The sequence below is a fragment of the Miniopterus schreibersii genome, assembly GCF_964146895.1.
Source record: "Miniopterus schreibersii genome assembly, chromosome: 2".
Classification (NCBI taxonomy): Eukaryota; Metazoa; Chordata; class Mammalia; order Chiroptera; family Miniopteridae; genus Miniopterus; species Miniopterus schreibersii.
In genome coordinates, this window is record NC_138102.1 from 78,137,628 (window position 1) to 78,156,741 (window position 19,114).

The window sequence follows — 19,114 nt, forward strand, 5'->3', positions numbered from 1 at the left end:
GGTATATAAAAATGCCTTTGATTTCTGGATGTTAATTTTGTATCCTGCTACACTGCTGAATGCATTTATTAAATCTAGTAGTTTTTTGGTGGAATCTTCAGGGTTTTTTATGTACACTATCATGCTGTCTGCGAGTAATGAGACTTTTACTTCCTCTTTTCCAATTTGGATATCTTTTATGTTTTATTCTTGTCTGATGGCTGTGACTAGGGCTTCCAGTACTATGTTAAATAAGAGTCGTGAAAGTGGACACCCCTGTCTTATTCCTGTTCTTAGGGGAAATGGTTTTAGTTTTTGCCCATTGAGTATGATGTTGACTGTAGGTTTGTCATATATGGCCTTTATTATGTTGAGGTGTGATCTCTCCATTCCCACTTCACTGAGAGTTTTTATCAAAAATGGGTGTTGGATTTTGTCGAAGCTTTTTCTGAATCTATTGATATGATCATGTGATTTTTGTCTTTCAATTTGTTTATGTGATATATCACATTTATTGATTTGCAAATATTGTACCAGCCTTGCCTCTCTGGAATAAATCCCACTTGGTCATGGTGTATGATCTTTTAAGTATATTGCTGGAACCCATTTGCTAATATTTTTTTGAGGATTTTAGCATCTATGTTCAGGGATATTGGCCTTTCTTTGTAGTGTCTTTATTTGGTTTGGGAGTTAGGATAATGCTTGCCTCGTAAAAAGAACTAGGAAGCATTCCTTTCTCTTGGATTTTTTGGAATAGTTTGAGGATGATACATGCTAGTTCTTCTTGAATATTTAGTAAAAGTACCCTGTGAAGCCATCTGGACCACTGATTTTGTTTGCTGGGAGTATTTTTTTTATTACTGCTTCAATTTCATCAGTTGTTATGGGCCTATTCTGGTTTTCTGCTTCTTCCTGATTCAGCTTTGGAAGATTGTATTTTCCTAGGAATTTGTCCAGGTTGTCCAGATTATTGGCATATAGTTGTTGATAGTATTTTCTTATAGTCCTTTGTATTTCTGTGGTGTCAGTTGTTACTTCACCTCTTTTGTTTCTGATTTTATTGATTTGGGTCCTCTCTTTTTGTTTCTTGATTAATCTGGCTAAAGCTTCATCAATCTTGTTTATCTTTTCAAAGAACCAGCTCTTGGTTTCATTTGATCTTTTGTATTTTTTTTTTAGTCTCTATGCCATTTATTTCCACTTTAATCTTTATTATTCCTTCATTCTACTTATTCTGGGCTTGTTGTTCTCTTTCTAATTCTTTAAGTTGTAGGGTTAGATAGTTTATTAGAAGTTATTCTTGTTTCTGAGGTAGGCCTGTAGTGCTATGAACTTCCCCTTCAGGACTGCTTTCACTGTGTCCCATAGATTTTGGGCTGTTTGTTCATTTTCATTTTTTTCCAGGAAGTGTTTGATTTCTTCCTTGATCTCATTGGTAACCCATTCGTTGTTTAATAACATGCTGTTTAGCCTCCATGTGTTTGAATGCTTTGGGGTGTTTTTATTGTAGTTGATTTCTAGTGTCATGCCATTGTGACCTGAGAAGATGCTTGATATGATTTCAGTGTTCTTTAATTTGTAGAGAGTGATTTTGTGTCCTAACATGTGGCCTGTCTTTGAGGATATCCCTTGTGCACTTGAGAAGAATGTGTATTCTGAAGCTTTGGGGTAAAATGTTCTGTAACTTTGTCAAAATGTACTGTTACTTTGTAAAAAACACAGAGATTTTCATAGACTCCATTAGAGCAATAAATAATCTATAAGGGACTTTTGAAAAATTCATCAGCTCTTTGCCATTTTGGACAATATAAGAATCCTTTACTTTAAAAAAAAAAAATTTACTGTGTCACCAGGTAATAAAGGTAGATCTGAGCAGCATTCTAACTGTGAAGTAGTTTCAGCTATTTGGCTAAAAATTAGAGTTTAATGTCACTCTAGATATCCTTCATTCCTATGTCACAACTTTTCACTCTTGGAAATGTTCTTTGCTTACTCCAGGCGAGCGCCCACAGCCACCTTCCATGACAGTAAACACAACATTGTGCATGTGCATTTTGATGCTACCCGGGGATGGCTACTGACTTCGGGAACTGACAAGGTTATTAAGGTAGGATGCTATCTCATTTTAGGAGCTTTCCATATTTGGCCCTCTGTGAATATAGAGGAGCCCCAAGGCTATGTGAAACCTGTTCAGAAGGTTACCCGTGGCAGTGAGCATCTTTGAGAACATTTAGGGCCCATGCCAGGCACTGGCAGTAAACACCAAGATAAGATATGCTCATGCCTGCAAGGAATAGCTAGTCTATTGGGGACATACTCTTAAAAAGACAATTAATAATAAGTCACATTTGCAGTGGCCAGAAGAGTAATACAGATAAGAATTACTTTAAGAGTTCCATAGAGGGAGATAGTACTGCTGGGGGTGGCTCTATGAAGGAGGAGGGATTTGAGATGAGCATTGAATCAGTGGTAGGACTTGAATAAGCCAACAAGTAATAAACAAGATCTTTTTCTAGTGAGATCAATTAATCCACAAGCATTCCTCCAGGGCCTCTCTGAGGATGGTGGCAGACCGTATGGACTCAGTGCCACAGCAAGGGTCCAGGACAGAAAAGCCCACACCGGCGTCATTTTGTGAGAAACACAGGCACAGCGCAGGCTTGCCCAGTGCACTGAGCTCTGCTTCTCAGGCCCATTCTGGTCCATTCTTAGAGGCAGCAGCAGGATGAGGTGGTTAAAATAACCCCCTTTGGAAGTTGCCAGGCCTCTGAGACTTTAAGCAAGTTTAAAATAAACTCTGGGAGTCTCAGTTCCTCTATTTTTGAAAATGAGACACTTTGTAGAACTGTTTGGAGGAGTAAATGAGATAAGATATCGAAAGGACACAGCACATCCCTGGTACCCATTTGCTGCCTAATATAGCTTAGTTCCCTGTCCCCTTAAATGATTCTCATCTGCTTTTAGGCTCCATTAGCTGGATTAAAATTTCCAGGTGCCACTGTCATGTTTTTGAGGTTTATGTTATAGTACTTTTTGATGGAAAATACTATTTTAAAGATTTCAGAATCATGTTAGTATAGTATTTAGTTACTGCTTAAATTTAAAAATTCACTTGAATTTAATTATAAGGATTGGTTGTCCTCAATACAATTTAATTTTAGTTCATTGTATATCTTCCTTTTCTTTTTACAGTTGTGGGACATGACCCCAGTAGTATCTTGATGATACTCCCAGGCATCAGGAAGATAGTATTTACTCAAGAAATGATTGTTTTAATCCAAGTCATTACTGGAGCTGTAAAGCAGCCACGAGAGAAGAGAGAGACTAAAGAAACTGGCTGAGTTTGCATATTACCTGCAGACACAGTGGTGAGCCAGTGAGTGAACGCTTGGAGGGGACTCTTTCGACTTATTCATACAATATAAAAGAAGATATTTTTTTAACAAATGGTTTATACAGTCTGGCTTGCTGCATTGTTTTGCGTATATTGAAAACTCTGTGTGGGATGTTTCAACACTTCATTTTAGTTGTTGCTTTGTGTATCAGAGAAATGAGGGAAGTGTCTATTCAGGGTGTTTTTGGTTATTAGAAAACAGTTTCCATGCTTTCTTCACTTGGGCATGGATCACAGGGTCATCTTTTTTCTTCTCTGTAGCTACTCGCACCTTCATCTGCTTTTCACCAGAGTATATGTATTTACACTGGTTGTTCGCAGTGTTTCTGCTTTCATAGAAATCCTCTTAAGTTGAGAGATTTGGTAAGTCATTTGTGTGGATTTACCAACCGACTTCTTGAATCACCTGAAGAATGATCTGTAATGTCTAACTTATTCATGTTCTTATTGAGTATAAATGACCTGGTGTTTCTGCCTCAGTTTTCTCTGTCTTTCCCACATTAAAAAATGCTATGTATGAGAAAGCTGTTCCCAACCATTGTCATCACAGGAGTAGATGATTATAACTCAGAGTTTCAACTATCAGTGCCTGAATTGTTTCTAATTCAGTTGGAGCCTTCTGAGCCTTTCATGTTTTCGTTTTATTGACACAGCTAGCTCTCTCACTTGTATTAAAAACAAACAAAACCCTATAGCCTTCCCAAAAAAAAGCTGTGTTTGTCTGTGACATAACCTCTGAACTTGACCATGTTCATTACTGCGAGACTGAATCCAGCTCTATTCCTCATCATCTGTATTTCCTTCCCCTTTAAAAACTAGAACACTTTGCACACTTTTATACTAAAACTGTGGTCTGAGACATAAAAGGTACTGAATCTTACAGCTCATGATGTGTTCCTGTTGGGAATGTGAAAAGGGCTTTAGAAAATCAACCTGATGAAACTAATTTTAAGGGAATCCAGTCAAATTTGATAAAGTGAAATATTCTGTTTTAGTGACTCAACTCACAATATTGAAGTCCTTTTTTAAAATCTTATTTTCACCTATATAAATAGAATTTAAATGAGTGGGTAAGCATGTGCTATGTGCCCCTCCCCCCCATTCTAAGCACGTGACATGGTACCACTTAGGTCAACCCTCACCTGTTGGGGGCTTTTCGGGGATCACTAACTCTCTTCGGGATTACCACCAGGTTAAATAAAACCTTGCAAATATACAGACCAATACAGACCAATTACTTGCCCTTCCTATTCAAGTCCTACCTCCACAGTGTCTTGTTCACTTCTGATTTGATAATTTTTTGGTGTTAATATTTGAAATCCTCCCTATTTTTCTCTCTTTTCCTGGAAAGCAATTTTTTCCCTCGTGAACATTACTTACTTTTCTTTCTAACCAAAAGAAGTACTACCAGCCATACTTGGGTACCATCCCTAACACTGACCTAGCGTGCTTCCTGGGGAAGGAGCTTCCTAGAGAGGATCCTGCTGCTGCAGCATTGGCAAGCAGGACCAGTGGTGCTCCCCGGTCAGCCACGGTACATGATAGTAATCACCTGAGACATCAGACCAGCCCACGTGATCATACTCTAAGGTCATATGCACAGAAGTGATTACCAGTTGTCCCTTCACTGGCCCCTTCCATGCTACCCTTGCTTGCCATCAAGCTGTTAAAATCAGTCTGAGTCTTTTCTGCATGATTGCTCTGTGAGAGAGCTTTAAAAGGGAATTAAATTTAGAATATTCAAATATCTATTTTGTAATTTATTACTAGAACCCGCAGCCATTACTAATTTGTGCATACTAGAGAACTCTGTTGGAATGAATAGTAGGAATGGATACTCTGTTTTCCCTTTCTGAGCTTTGGAACATGCTCTCTACAGAGGGGAAGACAGAGTGTTAGAGAGGCAATAGATCAGGCACCCAGCAAGCCTGGCATGGATCGGAGTTAGATCTGGATGAGCTCACACTCCATTTGGGAAGCTGATTGTCCCTGTGGGATCACACATGTACACCACGGTGGCTCTGTCTGCGACCCTGTAGTCATCTCTCTCCCAGCATGGCTGTACCCCAGCCCACAGAGCCACCGAGAGATTGAAGCCACTTGACACTGCCTTGGTGAGGAGAATCAGGATCACAAACCACAGATGTGTCAAGGTATCCGTTGCTCTGCCCTTTTTCTCCTCATGTGAATGGCTGCTTGAATGTATGTATTTGTAATACTGTGAATTCTTGAGTTTTACGTTGAATCTCCACAGTTTTTATAACTCAGAGATATATCTGCTGGTGTTGGGTGTCTTCCAAGCATTTTATGGAAATAGAGGCTTCATCACAAGGAGAGGAAGCTGGCACCAGCACTTGCCTTTCCTCCTGTCTAGGTTAACTGTCATAGTTCTTGTTTTCCCCTATTGGATTTGCACTTTACATACATTTTTGCTCTATTACTTCAACATACAGCAGCTCTGGCAAGTAATGCCTAGCATGGCTGTGCAGAAAAGTGGCAGAACTGCACATAGTTGCTCTTTCTTTGGTAGGATGAAACCAATCACGTGCTCTCGGTTTCTCCAAAGAAATGATGTTACTGGAAACTTTAACTGCCTGGGTATAGCAAAAGTGGTTTTACATTAAGTCCTTGGCGTTGTGTGTCTTTTATATGAGGTCAGTCAGCCATGGTGTATTTCTCACTTGTTTGAATTATTTAAAGAATCATAAAATCGTGAAACTGGAAGGGATCTTTAGAGATCTAGAATGTTCCATGCACAAAACACTAGTTCTACCAGGCAGAATAGCTGAGGTGGAAACAAGAGAATCTAAAAGAAATATTTTCAAGGAACAATTGTTTTTGAACTTTACCTGGTAATGGCATTAGTGGGAGTAGTGACTTCCAGTGCCTTTAGACAGGGAGCCTCTGGAACCAAGTTTGTTCCCTATCATGGGCAAATCTGACACTTCTTTTGCCCCCAGCCCTGTTGTTATGAGCAGGTGGGAACTATGTAGTGAGGCAATTATTGCAAGTCTTCATCAGTGTAAACTCTTTCCTGCACTTTTCCCCACAGACCACCCAGCAGCAATATTTAAGTGGAAATCCAGGGGCATTGGAAATGCACCTTTACCCCATTTGTCTGAAGGCTCATCACAGGTTGGCCTAGAGTGAGTCGCTGGGCTACAACATTTGGCTTTCTGTGGAACATCACCTTTTCATGTTTGACATTCATTTTTAAAGCATAGTTTATTTTTGCTTAACATTAATCTATTTTTAAAGCCTGAGTTTTGACTTAAGCAAAGAGATAGCTCTAAACTATGTATCAAAGTTACTGGATATAAACATTCATTAAATGAGACTCTTGGTTTTGCCTTTTCATATAGTTTAATTGTATGTAAAGACCTTGCTCACTAACATTTACATTTTAAAGTGAAAGCAAGCATTTTGCCAAAACATTCTTAATTTTTCTCTTCTTAAAAATAATGCTAAGTTAAAATTTTCCTGATGTGAAAGCATGAATATCTAGCAATTTGATTGGAAAACACAGAAAATAAGTTTCTTTTTAACACTCAGTTATCTAGATAATCCTCACTTTATGCCAGGCTTTGAACTAGGCCTGGATGACAAGTTCCAATTCCAGGCCTGGGGAGAGCCACACAGGGTGCCCCTGCCTGAGTGGGTGGGGCCAGAGGGACTTTGTTGAGGGAAGGACTTGTGATCCAAGAGCGAGCTAAAGGGTGAGTTGAGTAAAGAAATGACTTTCCAGGCTGCAGAAACAGCCTAAACAAAGGCCCAAGATCTGGCTTTAGCCTGGTGCATGGGGGGCCACAGGGTTTGGAGTTGCCAGAGAATATCAAGCACTTGGCTGCAGTCCTGGAGCCTTACCTCTTGTCACCTTGAGACTGATGCTCATGACGGCAGAGAGGGAGGCAGCACACAGTTGGCCTTGAGGGGTTTGTTTACTTAGAGGCTCATCAGTTTCAGAGTCCAGGTTTTCCTGCAGTCCAGGCTGGTATCAGAGTTTCTTTTTCTTTGGGAATGCCTGGAATTGTTATCTTAAAGTGACACATAGTTACTAATTTTTGAACTTTCTGGGTACACAGCCTTTCACTGGAGGCATTGAGGTGAATGGAGCTGGAAACCACATAGGCATGGACTTGGCCTGGAGGAACCTACATACTAATTGCACAATTACACAGGTGGGTTGGGCTAAGCTTCTCCCCTGTGAAAAAGGAAAGACCTTGACCTGTGGCAGGAGGAGATTGTTCTAGACAGCTGGCATTACACTAACACAGAGCCAAGCCTTTCAGTACATAAGCAGGCAGCTGCTGCCTTCCGTTTTCTTCTCAGCCTTAAATTGTTCTTTCAAGTAATGGGTCATTTCAGTACAGTGTGGTAAATGGGAAATCCTTAAGTGGCACTCTCCAAGTAAAAGGGAACATTTTTCTCAATTCAGTGACAGTGAAAGGAGCTCCAGCAGCCACTGCCTCAGAGACCTGGCTCTGCTGAGGCAGGGGCACACCCAGCCTCTCACTGTGGGGCTTGGCACTTTCTAGTTCCTGCTGTTCCATCCATTTCCCTTTTTCTTTCACTACCCAAGTCTCATTTGTCCATAACCTAATTCCAGAACATCCATGTACTATACATATTTAAATCTAGCTCAACTCTACAACCAAGTACTATATACTTACCAATTGAAGGGTTTTAATTTGTAATTTTGTCTTTAAACATTATCCTTCCCACTGAGAAGCATATTTAGGTTAACACACCAAAGGAATGTCTAAAAACTAGATCTGTCCAAAATTGGAATGGGATCCCTCCTTGAGTTTCCCATGACAGGGAAAGGAGACCGTAGTTGGCCCCTTGTCAGTGATGTGGGAAGGAGATTAAAGCCTGGAGTAAGGGTTGAATTTGATGATTGTTCTTAAGATCCTTTCCAATCCTGCGATCCTATGATTCCATAAATGTTGTTTATTATTGAACTGGCCTAAACCATTACCAGTGACCCACACACGGCTGACTTAACTCAGATAAATGGGAGCATATCGCAAAATCTTTGTCTTATATCAAGAAAATTGCTTTCTGTATTTTTTCTATCTCCAGCCTAGGAGATTTGAAAAAGATGGTGAAAGTGGAAGTTAATCATGGTACCATCTCATTAAAAACAGATACCTTCAAATGTTCACTTTTGTGAGTCGAAAGTGTATCTGACTTTCTTGGGAGAGAAAGTGTCAGGGATTACAGGGTGGTTTAAAAGGTTAAATTTATAATCTGACCTTGATGTTCATGATTCTTCCCTCCTTTTTTACCCCCCTTGGTCCTCTGGGAAGCACGAGAGGGAGGACTATAACACAAAAAGTGGAAGTGGTTTGAAAAAAGTTTTTCACTTACATACACCTTTTTTCCCATTTAAATGGGTGACAACCTTAAGTCAGTAGCATGCACCAATATGAAGTATGGACCAAAATACTTATGTCACTGGTAACCATTGTAGTCTCATATATTTGTGTTTTATGCCATTTGCCTTGTTTTTAAATGGCTTTTTTTCAATGCACTATCATTTTGTAAAAGAAAACCTATGAAAAGTACAGACTGTTATTAACTGGACAACAGGGAAGGTGCTAGCCCCACACCGTGCCTGTCCACCACTGTAGCCGTAACTGGGCACGTGGACGCTTCTGTTCCACACGCCCATCGGTCTGTGGCCACACCAGAGCCTGGCTGCAGCGGGCATGTTACTTTAGGATATTTTTTCTTTCTTTTTGAAGTGAGATTCTCCAAGGGGTCAGGCTGAAAATGTAATAAGCCTGAAGTTAGAACAGATTTCTCAAATGTGGTTTCTGTCATTGATTCCACCAACCAAACCAAGCAGTCTTGACATTGACTTCCTAAATGTGATCGAGTGGATTGAGCAAGAGTTTCCTACAGTGTTAAAATGTCTGTATCCAGTTCTACATTTAAATGCTGCTGAATGTTGGGAATGTTTCTAAACTCCGCTTACTTTCCCACCGTGCTTCCCTCCAGCTGAACTGTACATGTCGCCGTTACCCATGTACGTTACCAATGCAAAGTCGCCTCCGTGGTTTAAAATAAATATCTGTGGAAATAATCCTGTGACTGTGGTCTCGTCATTGTCCAGCTATAACACGTGACCAACCATATACACCCCAGCAACCCTGCTTTGGCGTTAACCGTGGGGGTGGGAGGTAAGTCTCCAGACTACTCCTGCACCTGGCTGTCAGGACCCCAAGGAGAGCAGCAGTCTGGAGACAAAGGTGAGTCACCATTCACCCTAGACTCAGGATAGCAAATGGCCTGTAGTAGGCAGTCCTTTTTATTTTTTCTGTTTATCTGTAGTTAATAAACTTTCCAAATGAGGAAGAAGAGGGCTTCAGGGCAAATACGACCAGGGAAAGCCCCTCTGAATACTCATTAGGCCCATTTTATGGATAAGGAAATAGGTGGGAAGAAACCAATGGTCTGCACAATGTGGAACAGCCAGTGAGTGGGGTAGCTGGGAAGCATTTCACCCCAAGACCCCTGCCCCTGGGGCACCCCTCCCTCACAGCCCACCTGTGCCAGCAAAGCCTCACCCACACCCAGCACGCCAGAGGCCCCTGCTTTCCTCTTTCAGAAAAGGAGAGGTGCAGTCGAATGGAGTCTTTGATTGCTGGCCTTTCAGGCAGATGCACCCAGGAAATCCCCTTCCTTGGGCTCCTTGGCTGAGAACCTAGATCTGAGCACCTCTGAGGAACCCCACCTGTGACTGGCTAAGCGGTGCCCACCTATTTTCCTCCACTCTGGGTGATGAATTATGTTTATGTTGCCTTGAACACCAAGAATGTATGTAAATATATTCTAAACCTGTTCATTGGTTTGTTACAACTTTCCCTGAAATCACTAGGAAGTAAAATGGTGTAATTTAGAGGTTTTATCCAACTGTAGCACTAGAACGCCAGGTGCATTATTGAAGCAAATGTAAACTAGGCCTCATGTAACTTGTTTATGTAAGTAGGCACTGTTCCTTGGTTACGCTTTGCTCCTGGGGGCACGGAGGTGTAGAGCCCTCTGCTGATGCGCAGAGATGCAGAGCATTCGTTCTTCCTCCTGCCCCTGCTCCCCTCAGACAGAGTGTGGGTTCATCTTAAGTGCAGAATTCTAAAGAAAACCACATTCCCAGGTAAATGAGAGACTTACACAGGAAAAGAACCTGCCGTGGAAGGTGAAGGTTAGCTTGTTCCCAGCCATAGTCGTGTTTATTTTAAAATAAAAGTTCCACTCCTTGTAGGTTCCTCACTGTAACGGGCATCTCTGGGGGGAAGGGGAAGTGAGGTATGCTCCCGCCTTCTCTGTTTTCTAAGGCGATACTGGCTCCACCTTGGGTCTGGTCTGGCCTATTTAAATCTCTGAGCCAGCTCTTCCAGGATTTCATTAGTTTCTCCTCTTCAGTTGGTGAGGAGGATGTTCTAGCAAGAGGCAAGTGTGTGGGAACTGATTTCTGTTCAAAAAGTGATGGGGGGGAATCAAAGATGTGAAAATCGCAGCAGCCTGGACTGGCCTGTCTGCCATGCTTGGGTCCCAGGTCAGTCAGCTCACTAACACCTGCCAGGGACGGGCCCCCATGGGAGTTGTCCCTGCCCAAAGAGTCCCACAGAGTGTCACGACTGTGCTATAGGAGGGAGATGGAGGGGTGGAGGACAGGAGGTCTGCAGGTGGCTGAGGGGAGGGTCTTCAGGCCTATATCCTAGCTGGGAGGGCTTGGGGCCGGGAGTGTGGTGTGTTGGGCTCTGGCCAGCAGTAGCCAGGGCTGGGGGAGGGGCACAGTGGGAGAAGGCACACCATCCTCCTTGCTGCAAAGTCACCAGAGCTTCATAATAGCTCAAGATAGCGTGGTTATCTACGATGGGAAAGAGAACAGAGAGAACACCCTAGCTTCCACCCAGGCCTCTCTTCTGCTGCCATCTCCTCCCAGTGTGCCTCCTCTCAGAGCTCGCCCTCAGGATCCTGCCCAGATAGACCAAAACCTGAACAGAAACAGGGAAGCAGGGTCACAGTGTGACTTCCTCTCTGTGTGAAGGCAGCCAGTACCCCAGCACAATCCCACTCCCACCTCAAGTTTCATGGGAAGGAGAATCCACCTCAAGATGCCCCCAGCCTATGGTTTTAGGGAAAGAGGGTATTGGCTACCTTCACACAGGGAGGAAGTCACCTTGAAAGAACCAGCCACTGGGCTGCAGGGTGGCAGGAGGGGTGAGGGCCGGCCACAGAACATAGCCTGTCCTTGAGCCTGGCCTGGAACCCTGGCATGAACAGCCTCAGAGCTGTGAGAAAGAAGGGACGGGACACAGGTTGATTAGAATAGCAGTGTTAAGAGGTTTTGTGTGGTTAGATTCTTTTTAATACCAAGATAATAATAATAAGGAATGGGGTCATAAGCTGCTCTCTTGCTACTTCAAAATAGCATTTATCCAATCTGCCCAGATTCCAGAGATTCTTGTTACAAAGCCCCTGGGGTCTGGGTAGAAAGTGCTGCTCACCAGATTCTGAGAGTTTTGGATCCCATGTCCCCCAGGCTCCAGGTCACAGGCACCCAGACTAGCCCAACTCCTGAGAAAATCACCTGCAGAGCCCCTTCGTCTCACCTCCTAACCTAAGAAACGGGTTCTTTCCCATGAGGCCCAGAGGGAATTCAATGCTGAGACTCCCACCTCCTGGGTTAGCATCTCTCTCAATGATTCTGACCTCTCTAAGGATCCTGGCTGATGGTTTCTTGGACTGCTGTAGTGTTTTCTTCCTTTTAGGGAGAAGTAGAGTAAGAAGAGAAGAAACTTGACTTCCTTTGCCAAACTCCTCTGCTTCTTTCTCCCTCTGCAAGACTTGCTCCAGGCTACATAAAAGTTCCTCACCTAGTGTCATCTGGCCAGGCCCCATGGCCCATGACCCTCAGCATGCCCCTTACTGCAAGTTGCCCAGACCTGGCTGCAGGCTACACCCCAGACCTCAGGGAACATAATGTTCCTACAGTGAACACATGGGAGAATGAAATCATTCTTTCGTGAAGCCAAAGAAAGAAAAGAAACCAGAGAAAACAACATTTGAAAGCTGTAATGAAATCGGGGGATTTTAGAGACAGAAAGAATTCTCTAATCTAAGGTTCTCTTTTTTTAAATAAAAAATAAACTTTTTCTTTTTACAGAAGCTATAATTGTTTATTGTGGAAAAATTAGGAAACACCAATGAACAAAAGAAAAGTTTGGACTTCCAGTCAACATGGTAGAGCAGGTAAACTCTGTGTTTGCCTCCTCCCATGACTGCCTCAAAATTACAATAGAACAACTACCCTTGAGAACTGTCTAAAGTCTAGTTGAACACAACTCCTATAATTAAGGATATAAAGAAAAAGCCATGTCGAGACTGGTAGGAGGGGCAGAGACGTGAAACAGTCTGGCCTCAAACCCGTATGTGGTGGTTGAGAATTGGGAGGGAGCTCTTTTCCAGTTTTTGAGGCTCAAGGCACCGTGAGCAGCAACGTCTCCCATGACATCCTCTACGAGGTGGTGCGGGAAGTCCTGCATGGGAACCAGCGCAAGTGCTGGAAGTTTTTGGAGACTGCGGAGCTGCAGATCAGCTTGAAGAACGATGACCCTCAGAAGGACAAAGGGTCCCATCAGGCTTAATTACACTCCCTGTTCCAAGTTCTTAGTATGTGTTCTGGGGGACCAGCAGCACTGTGACGAGGCTAAGGCTGTGGATATCCCCAACATGGACATCAAGGTGCTGATGTCCATCAGTTTCTTACAAGAGTAAGAAACTGGTCAATAAGCTGGCCAAGGGGTATAATGCCTTTTTGGCTTCAGAGTCTCTCATCAAGCAGATCCCACAAATCCTGGGCCCAGGCCTGAATAAGGCTGGCAAGTTCCCCTCTTTGCTGATCCAGAATGAGAACATGGTGGCCAAAGTTGATGAAGTGAAATCCACAATCAAGTTCCAAATGAAGAGAAGATGCTGTCAGTGTCTGGCAGTGGCTGTTGGCCATATGAAGATGACAGATGATAAGCTTGTGTACATCTACTTCACTGTCAGTTTCCTGGTGTCATTGCTCAAAAAGAACTGGCAGAACTTTGGACTTTATACATCAAGAGCATTATGGACAAGCCCCAGCGCCTGTACTAAGGCACAGCTTAATAAACCATACTACTACCAGTAAAAAATAAAAGAATCAGGAGGGATATTTCAGCTGCAAAAGTCCCCACAGATGATCTGGAGGTCCCTGCCCTACACAGGGCTCCCCAGCCCAGAGCACCAGTGCCAGAAAGAGGAGATCCCACAACACCTGGCTATGAAAACCAGAGGAAATTGTGGCTGAGTGAGACAGAGGCTGCTGGAGTCCCAGGGACCCTCTTAAAGGGCTCAGGAATGACTTAGTGATAGACTCATTCACTCTGAGCTCTAGTACTTGGGCAACAGCTCGAAAAGCTCCAGGGACATACGGGGAGGAACTAAATTATCTGGCTTTAGAGTAATAGCTTGAGGGGCAGCTCTCTCCCAGACAGAAGTACAGGCAGGTGCCACTGTTCCTTTTCTAAGCCCTCCACCCACCCATCCTGCAGGCACAGGCTGGTGCCATATCTGAGTCTCCATCAAACTGGCTAGCACTCCTCACCCCACCCTGGTGATTACCTGAGAACCCTGCCCCACCCAACTCACACACAGGCCCAAACCTCTTTCAGCACCAGTTCCTCACAAGTGGCCAGCCACCATCACTCTAGACTTCCTTAAAATCTGAAAGGTCCACAAACCCCAAACACAAAGTGGCTGGCCTTGGTGTGCCATGTACTTCTTGCTAAGTGGCCTCCAGCCTGCCTGGCAATAGTGGCAGCAGGTTTCGGTTCAGAGCATAGCCTCTTACAGGGACCCACAAGCCCAGCACAAGCAGTTACCAACAGCAAATCATTTTGTAGCTCCTAATAGGTGGCCCTGGGTGGAGCATAGGCAACGGCTCACCTGGGCCTCACCAGAGAACTTCTTAAGTGCCTCAGAACCAACACACCTAGTGGCCAGTTTCAGACCACACTAGCACACCACGTAAGTACCTCCACAAACAACACACCCAAAAGGCAGACTAAGCAACAAAGCACTGCTAGAGAAAATAGCACTCTGTGAGGCCAGACCCCATACAACAACTTGTCCACTGTAGTCACAGCCACTCCTCACAGCCAGTCTGAGGTTCAGTCCTACTACAACAGGAGGGCACATACAACCCACACAAAGGACACCCCTGGAGCACTGGGCTCAGGTGAACAGGGAGACTATGTCACTGGGCCCCAAAGGACACTTACTACACATAAAGTCACATGGCCATGACTGGGCGATGTAATAGACCCACCTAACATCTAGAAACACAGGGAGGTGCCCAAAATGAGGAGACAAAGAAACATGTCCCAAGTGAAAGAACAGGACAAAATTCCAGAAAAACAACTAAACAAAATGCAGGTAAGCAATCTACCAGATATAGAGTTGAAAACACTGGTTATATGAACGTAGGGCAAGAATAGATGATCTCACTAAGAATTTATACAAAGAGGTAGAAACCAGAAAAAAGAACCAGTCAAAAATGAAGAATATAATAACTGAAATGAAGAATACACTGGGCGGAGTCGACAGAGGATTAGATTAAGCAGAGGCACTGAATTAGTGATTTAGAAGACAAGGTAGCAGAAAACACCCAACTGGAACAGTAAAAAGAAAAAAGAATTTAAAAACATGAGGCTATCCCTGGCCTGTGTGTGGCCTGAGCACCAAAGGATCATGGGTTCAATTCCTGGTCAAGGGCACATACATGAGTTGCAGGTTTGATGCCCAGCCCTGGTTGGGGCACATGAGGGAGGCAACCAATCGATATGTCTCTCTCACATCAAAGTTTCTCTTTTTCTCTTTCTCTCCCTCCCTCCCTCCATCCCTTCTACTCTTTCTAAAAATCAATTGAAAAATATCCTCAGGTGAGGATTAAAAATAAAATGAAATAAAATAAAAACATGAGGCTAGTTTAAGGGACTTCTCTGACAACATCAAGAATACCAACATTCACATAATAGGGGTACCAGAGGAAAAGAGAGAGAGCAAGGTATTGAAAACCTATTTGAAGAAATAAAGACTGAAAACTCCCCTAACCTGGTAAAGGAAATAGACATACAAATTCAGGAAGCACAGAGAGTCCAAACGAGATGAACCCTAAGAAGCCCACACATACACATGGAGGTAAATAGCTTGCTACTTAACAATGAATGGATTAAAAATGAGATCAAGGAAGAAATTACGCCCGGCTGGGCGTGGCTCAGCAGTTGGTCATTGACCTAGGATCTAGGCGATCAGGGTTCGATTCCTGGTCAGGGCACATGCCTGGGTTGTGGGTTCAATATCCAGTCGGGGGCGTGCAGGAGGCAGCCAATCAATGACTCTCTCATCATTGATGTTCCTATCTCTCTCTCCCCCTCTCTTTTCCTCTCTCTGAAATCAATAAAAAGATATATTTAAAAAGAAAGAAAGAAAGAAAGAAAGAAAGAAAGAAAGAAAGAAAGAAAGAAAGAAAGAAAGAAAGAAAGAAGAAAGAAGAAAGAAATCACAAGATATCTACCTTGAGACAAATGATAATGAAAATGCAATGACCCACAAACCTATGGGACATAGCCAACACAGTTCTAAGAGGAAAATTTATAGCAATTCAGGCCTACCTCAAGAAACAAGAAAAATCTCAAATGTACAATCTAACCTTACACCTAAAGGAACTAAAATAAGAACAACAAACAAAACCCAAAGTGGGCAGAAGGAAGGAAATAATAAAGATCAGAGCAAAAATAAACAAAAAAGAGTCCAAAAAAATAAAAAGATCAATGACACCCAAGAAGTGGTTCTTTGGAAAGGTAAACAAATTGATAAACCTTTAACCAGACTCATTAAGGAAAAAGTGAAAGGACCCAAACAAAATCAAAATGCAAGAGGAGAAGTGAAACTGACACCACAGAAATACAAAGGATTATAAGAAAATACTAAAAATAATCATATGCCAACGAATTGGACAATCTGGAAGAAATGGATAAAGTCCTAGACACATACAATCTTCTAAAACTAATCTAAGAAGAAGCAGACAATCTGAACAGACCAGTAACTCCTAATGAAATCAAATCAGTCATCAAGAGCTCCCAACAAACAAAAGTCCTGGACCAGATGGCTTCACAGGTGAATTTTACCAAACATTCAAAGAATGATTTTCACCTATTCTCAAACTATTTTAAAAATTGAAGAGGAAGGAATGCTTCTAAGCTTATTTTATGAGACCAGCATTACCCTGATTCTAAAACCAGATAAAAACATTACAAAAAAAGAAAATTAGAGGTCATTATCCCTGATGTAATAGATGCGAATGTTTTCAACAAAATATTAGCAAACTGAATTAAGCAATACATTAAAAAGATCAAGTGGAATTTATTCCTGGAATGCAAAGTTGGTTCAATATTCACAAATCAATTACTGTGACACACCAAATAAAATGAAGGATAAAAATCTTATGATGATATCAATAGACGCAGAAAAAGCTTTTGACAAATCTAGCATCCATTTATGGTAAAAACTCTCAGCAAAGTGCAAGAAGGAGCATACCTCAATATAATAAAGGCCATATATGACAAACCCATAGCTAACATACTCACTAGGGAAAAGCTAAAAGCATTTCCTTAAGGTCAGGAATAAGACAAGGATGCCTTCTTTCACTACTTCTATTCAACATAATATTGGAAGCCCTAGTCACAGTAATCAGATAAGAAAGAGAAATAAAAGGCATCCAAATTGGAAAGGAAGAAATAAAAATGTCATTATTTGCAGATGACATGATACTATATATAGAGAATCCTAAAGATTGCACAAAACAACTATTAGAGCCTGGCCAGAGTGGTTCAGTTGGCTGAGGATCACCCTATGCACTCAAAGGTTGCCAGTTCGATTCCCAGTCAGGGTATATACCCAGGTTGCAGGTTTAAACCCTGGTCGGGACACATAGGGAAGGCAGCTGATCAATGTTTCTCTCTCACATCGATGTTTCTCCTTCTCTCTCTCGCTCTCTCTCTCCTCCTTCCCTTTTCTCTAAGCATGTCCTCAGGTGAGGATTTTTTTAAAAATCTATTAGAGCCCTGGCCGGTGTGGCTCAATGGTTAGAGCTTCGGCCTGGACACTGAAGGGTCGCAGGTTCGATTCCTGGTCAAGGGCATGTACCTCTTTCATATTAATGTTTCTCTCTCTCCACATCGATCTTTCTCTCTCTCTCCCCCTCCCTCTCTTCCTCCCTCCCACTCTCTAAAAATCAATGGGAAAAATATCCTCAGGTGAGGATTAACTAAAAAATAAAAAATAAATTATAAACACTATTAGAACTGATAAATTCAGTAAAATAGCAGGATACATTAGTATTCAGAAATTGGTTGCATTTTTATACACCAATAATGAACTACCAGAAAGAGAAATTAAGAAAACAATAACATTTGCAACTGCATAAAAAGAAAAACCTAAGAATAAATTTAACCAAGGAAGTAAAAGACCTGTACTCAGTAGATTATAAGACATTAAAGAAAGAAATTGAAGAAGATATAAACAAATGGAAGCATATACCATGTTCATAGATAGAAAGAATTAGCATCATTAAAATGTTCATACTACCCAAAACAATCTGCCGATTCAATGCAATCTCTATCAAAATACCAATGGCATTTTCCACAGGACTAAAACAAATAATCCTAAAATTTATATGGAACCACAGAATATTTCTTATAGCCAAAGCAGTCTTGGTTGGGTGTCATTCCGTGGACTGAAATGTTGCCAGTTTGATTTCCTGTCAGGGCTAGTGCCAGAGTTGGGGGCTCCACCCCTGGTAGGGGGCATGCAGGAGGCAGCCTATCGATGTTTCCCTCTCACATTGATGTGTTTCTTTCTCCCTCTCCTTTCCTCTCTCTCTAAAAAAAAAAAGCAATTAAAAAATATTTTTTAACAAAAGAACAAAGTTGGGGGTATCATACCACTTGATAGCAAACTATACTACAAGGCTGTAGTAATCAAAACAACCTGGTACAGGCATAAAAATAGACACAAAGATCAATGGAACAGAACAGAGAGCCCAGAAATAAACCCACACCTATATGGTCAACTAATATTTGACAAAGGAGGGAAGAATGTAAAATGTGGTAGACAGTCTCTTTAATAAGTGGTACTGGGAAATCTGGACAGATATATGCAAAAAAATGAAACTAGACCACCAACTTACACCATACACAAAAATAAATTCAAAATCAACTAAAGACTTAAATGCAAGGTTCAAAACTATAAGAAAACATAGGAAACTATAAGAAAACTAGAAGAAAACATAAGCAGTAAAATCTCTGACATCACTCTTAATAATACATTTCTGGATATATTTCCTCAGGCAAGGGAAATAAAAGAATAAATAAATGGACTACATCAAACTAAAAAGTTTTTGCACAGCAAAAGAAGCCATAATAAAACCAAAAGGCACTTTACTGAATGGGAGAAGATATGTGCCAATGAAATATCCGATAAGGAATTAATATCCAAAACACATAAGTAACTCATACAACTTAACAATTCCATAAAAAAAAAAATGGGCAGAGGACTTTAACAGACATTTCTCCAATGAGGACTTACAGATGGCCAATAGACATATGAAAAAATGCTCAACATCACCAATCATCAGAGAGATGC

General features: G+C 41.9%; 2 protein-coding genes and 1 pseudogene across 3 annotated transcripts in view; 2 read left to right on the forward strand and 1 right to left on the reverse strand.

Moving 5' to 3' along the window:
- WDFY2 (WD repeat and FYVE domain containing 2) overlaps nt 1-9,453 on the forward strand; it is a 186,495-nt gene extending 177,042 nt beyond the window's left edge. The window contains exons 11-12 of the mRNA XM_081129853.1: nt 1,978-2,086; nt 3,172-9,453. Of these exons, the coding sequence (XP_080985979.1) occupies nt 1,978-2,086; nt 3,172-3,201 (139 nt within the window). The 3' untranslated portion in view covers nt 3,202-9,453. The remainder of the gene's footprint in view (nt 1-1,977; nt 2,087-3,171) is intronic.
- Nucleotides 1-19,114, reverse strand: part of ATP7B (ATPase copper transporting beta) — a 287,630-nt gene that overhangs the window by 14,386 nt on the left and 254,130 nt on the right. The window lies entirely within an intron of this gene.
- LOC308553534 (large ribosomal subunit protein uL1 pseudogene) lies at nt 12,623-13,525 on the forward strand (annotated as a pseudogene). Its single transcript has 2 exons — nt 12,623-12,634; nt 12,859-13,525. The product of its transcript is annotated as a large ribosomal subunit protein uL1 pseudogene (transcript).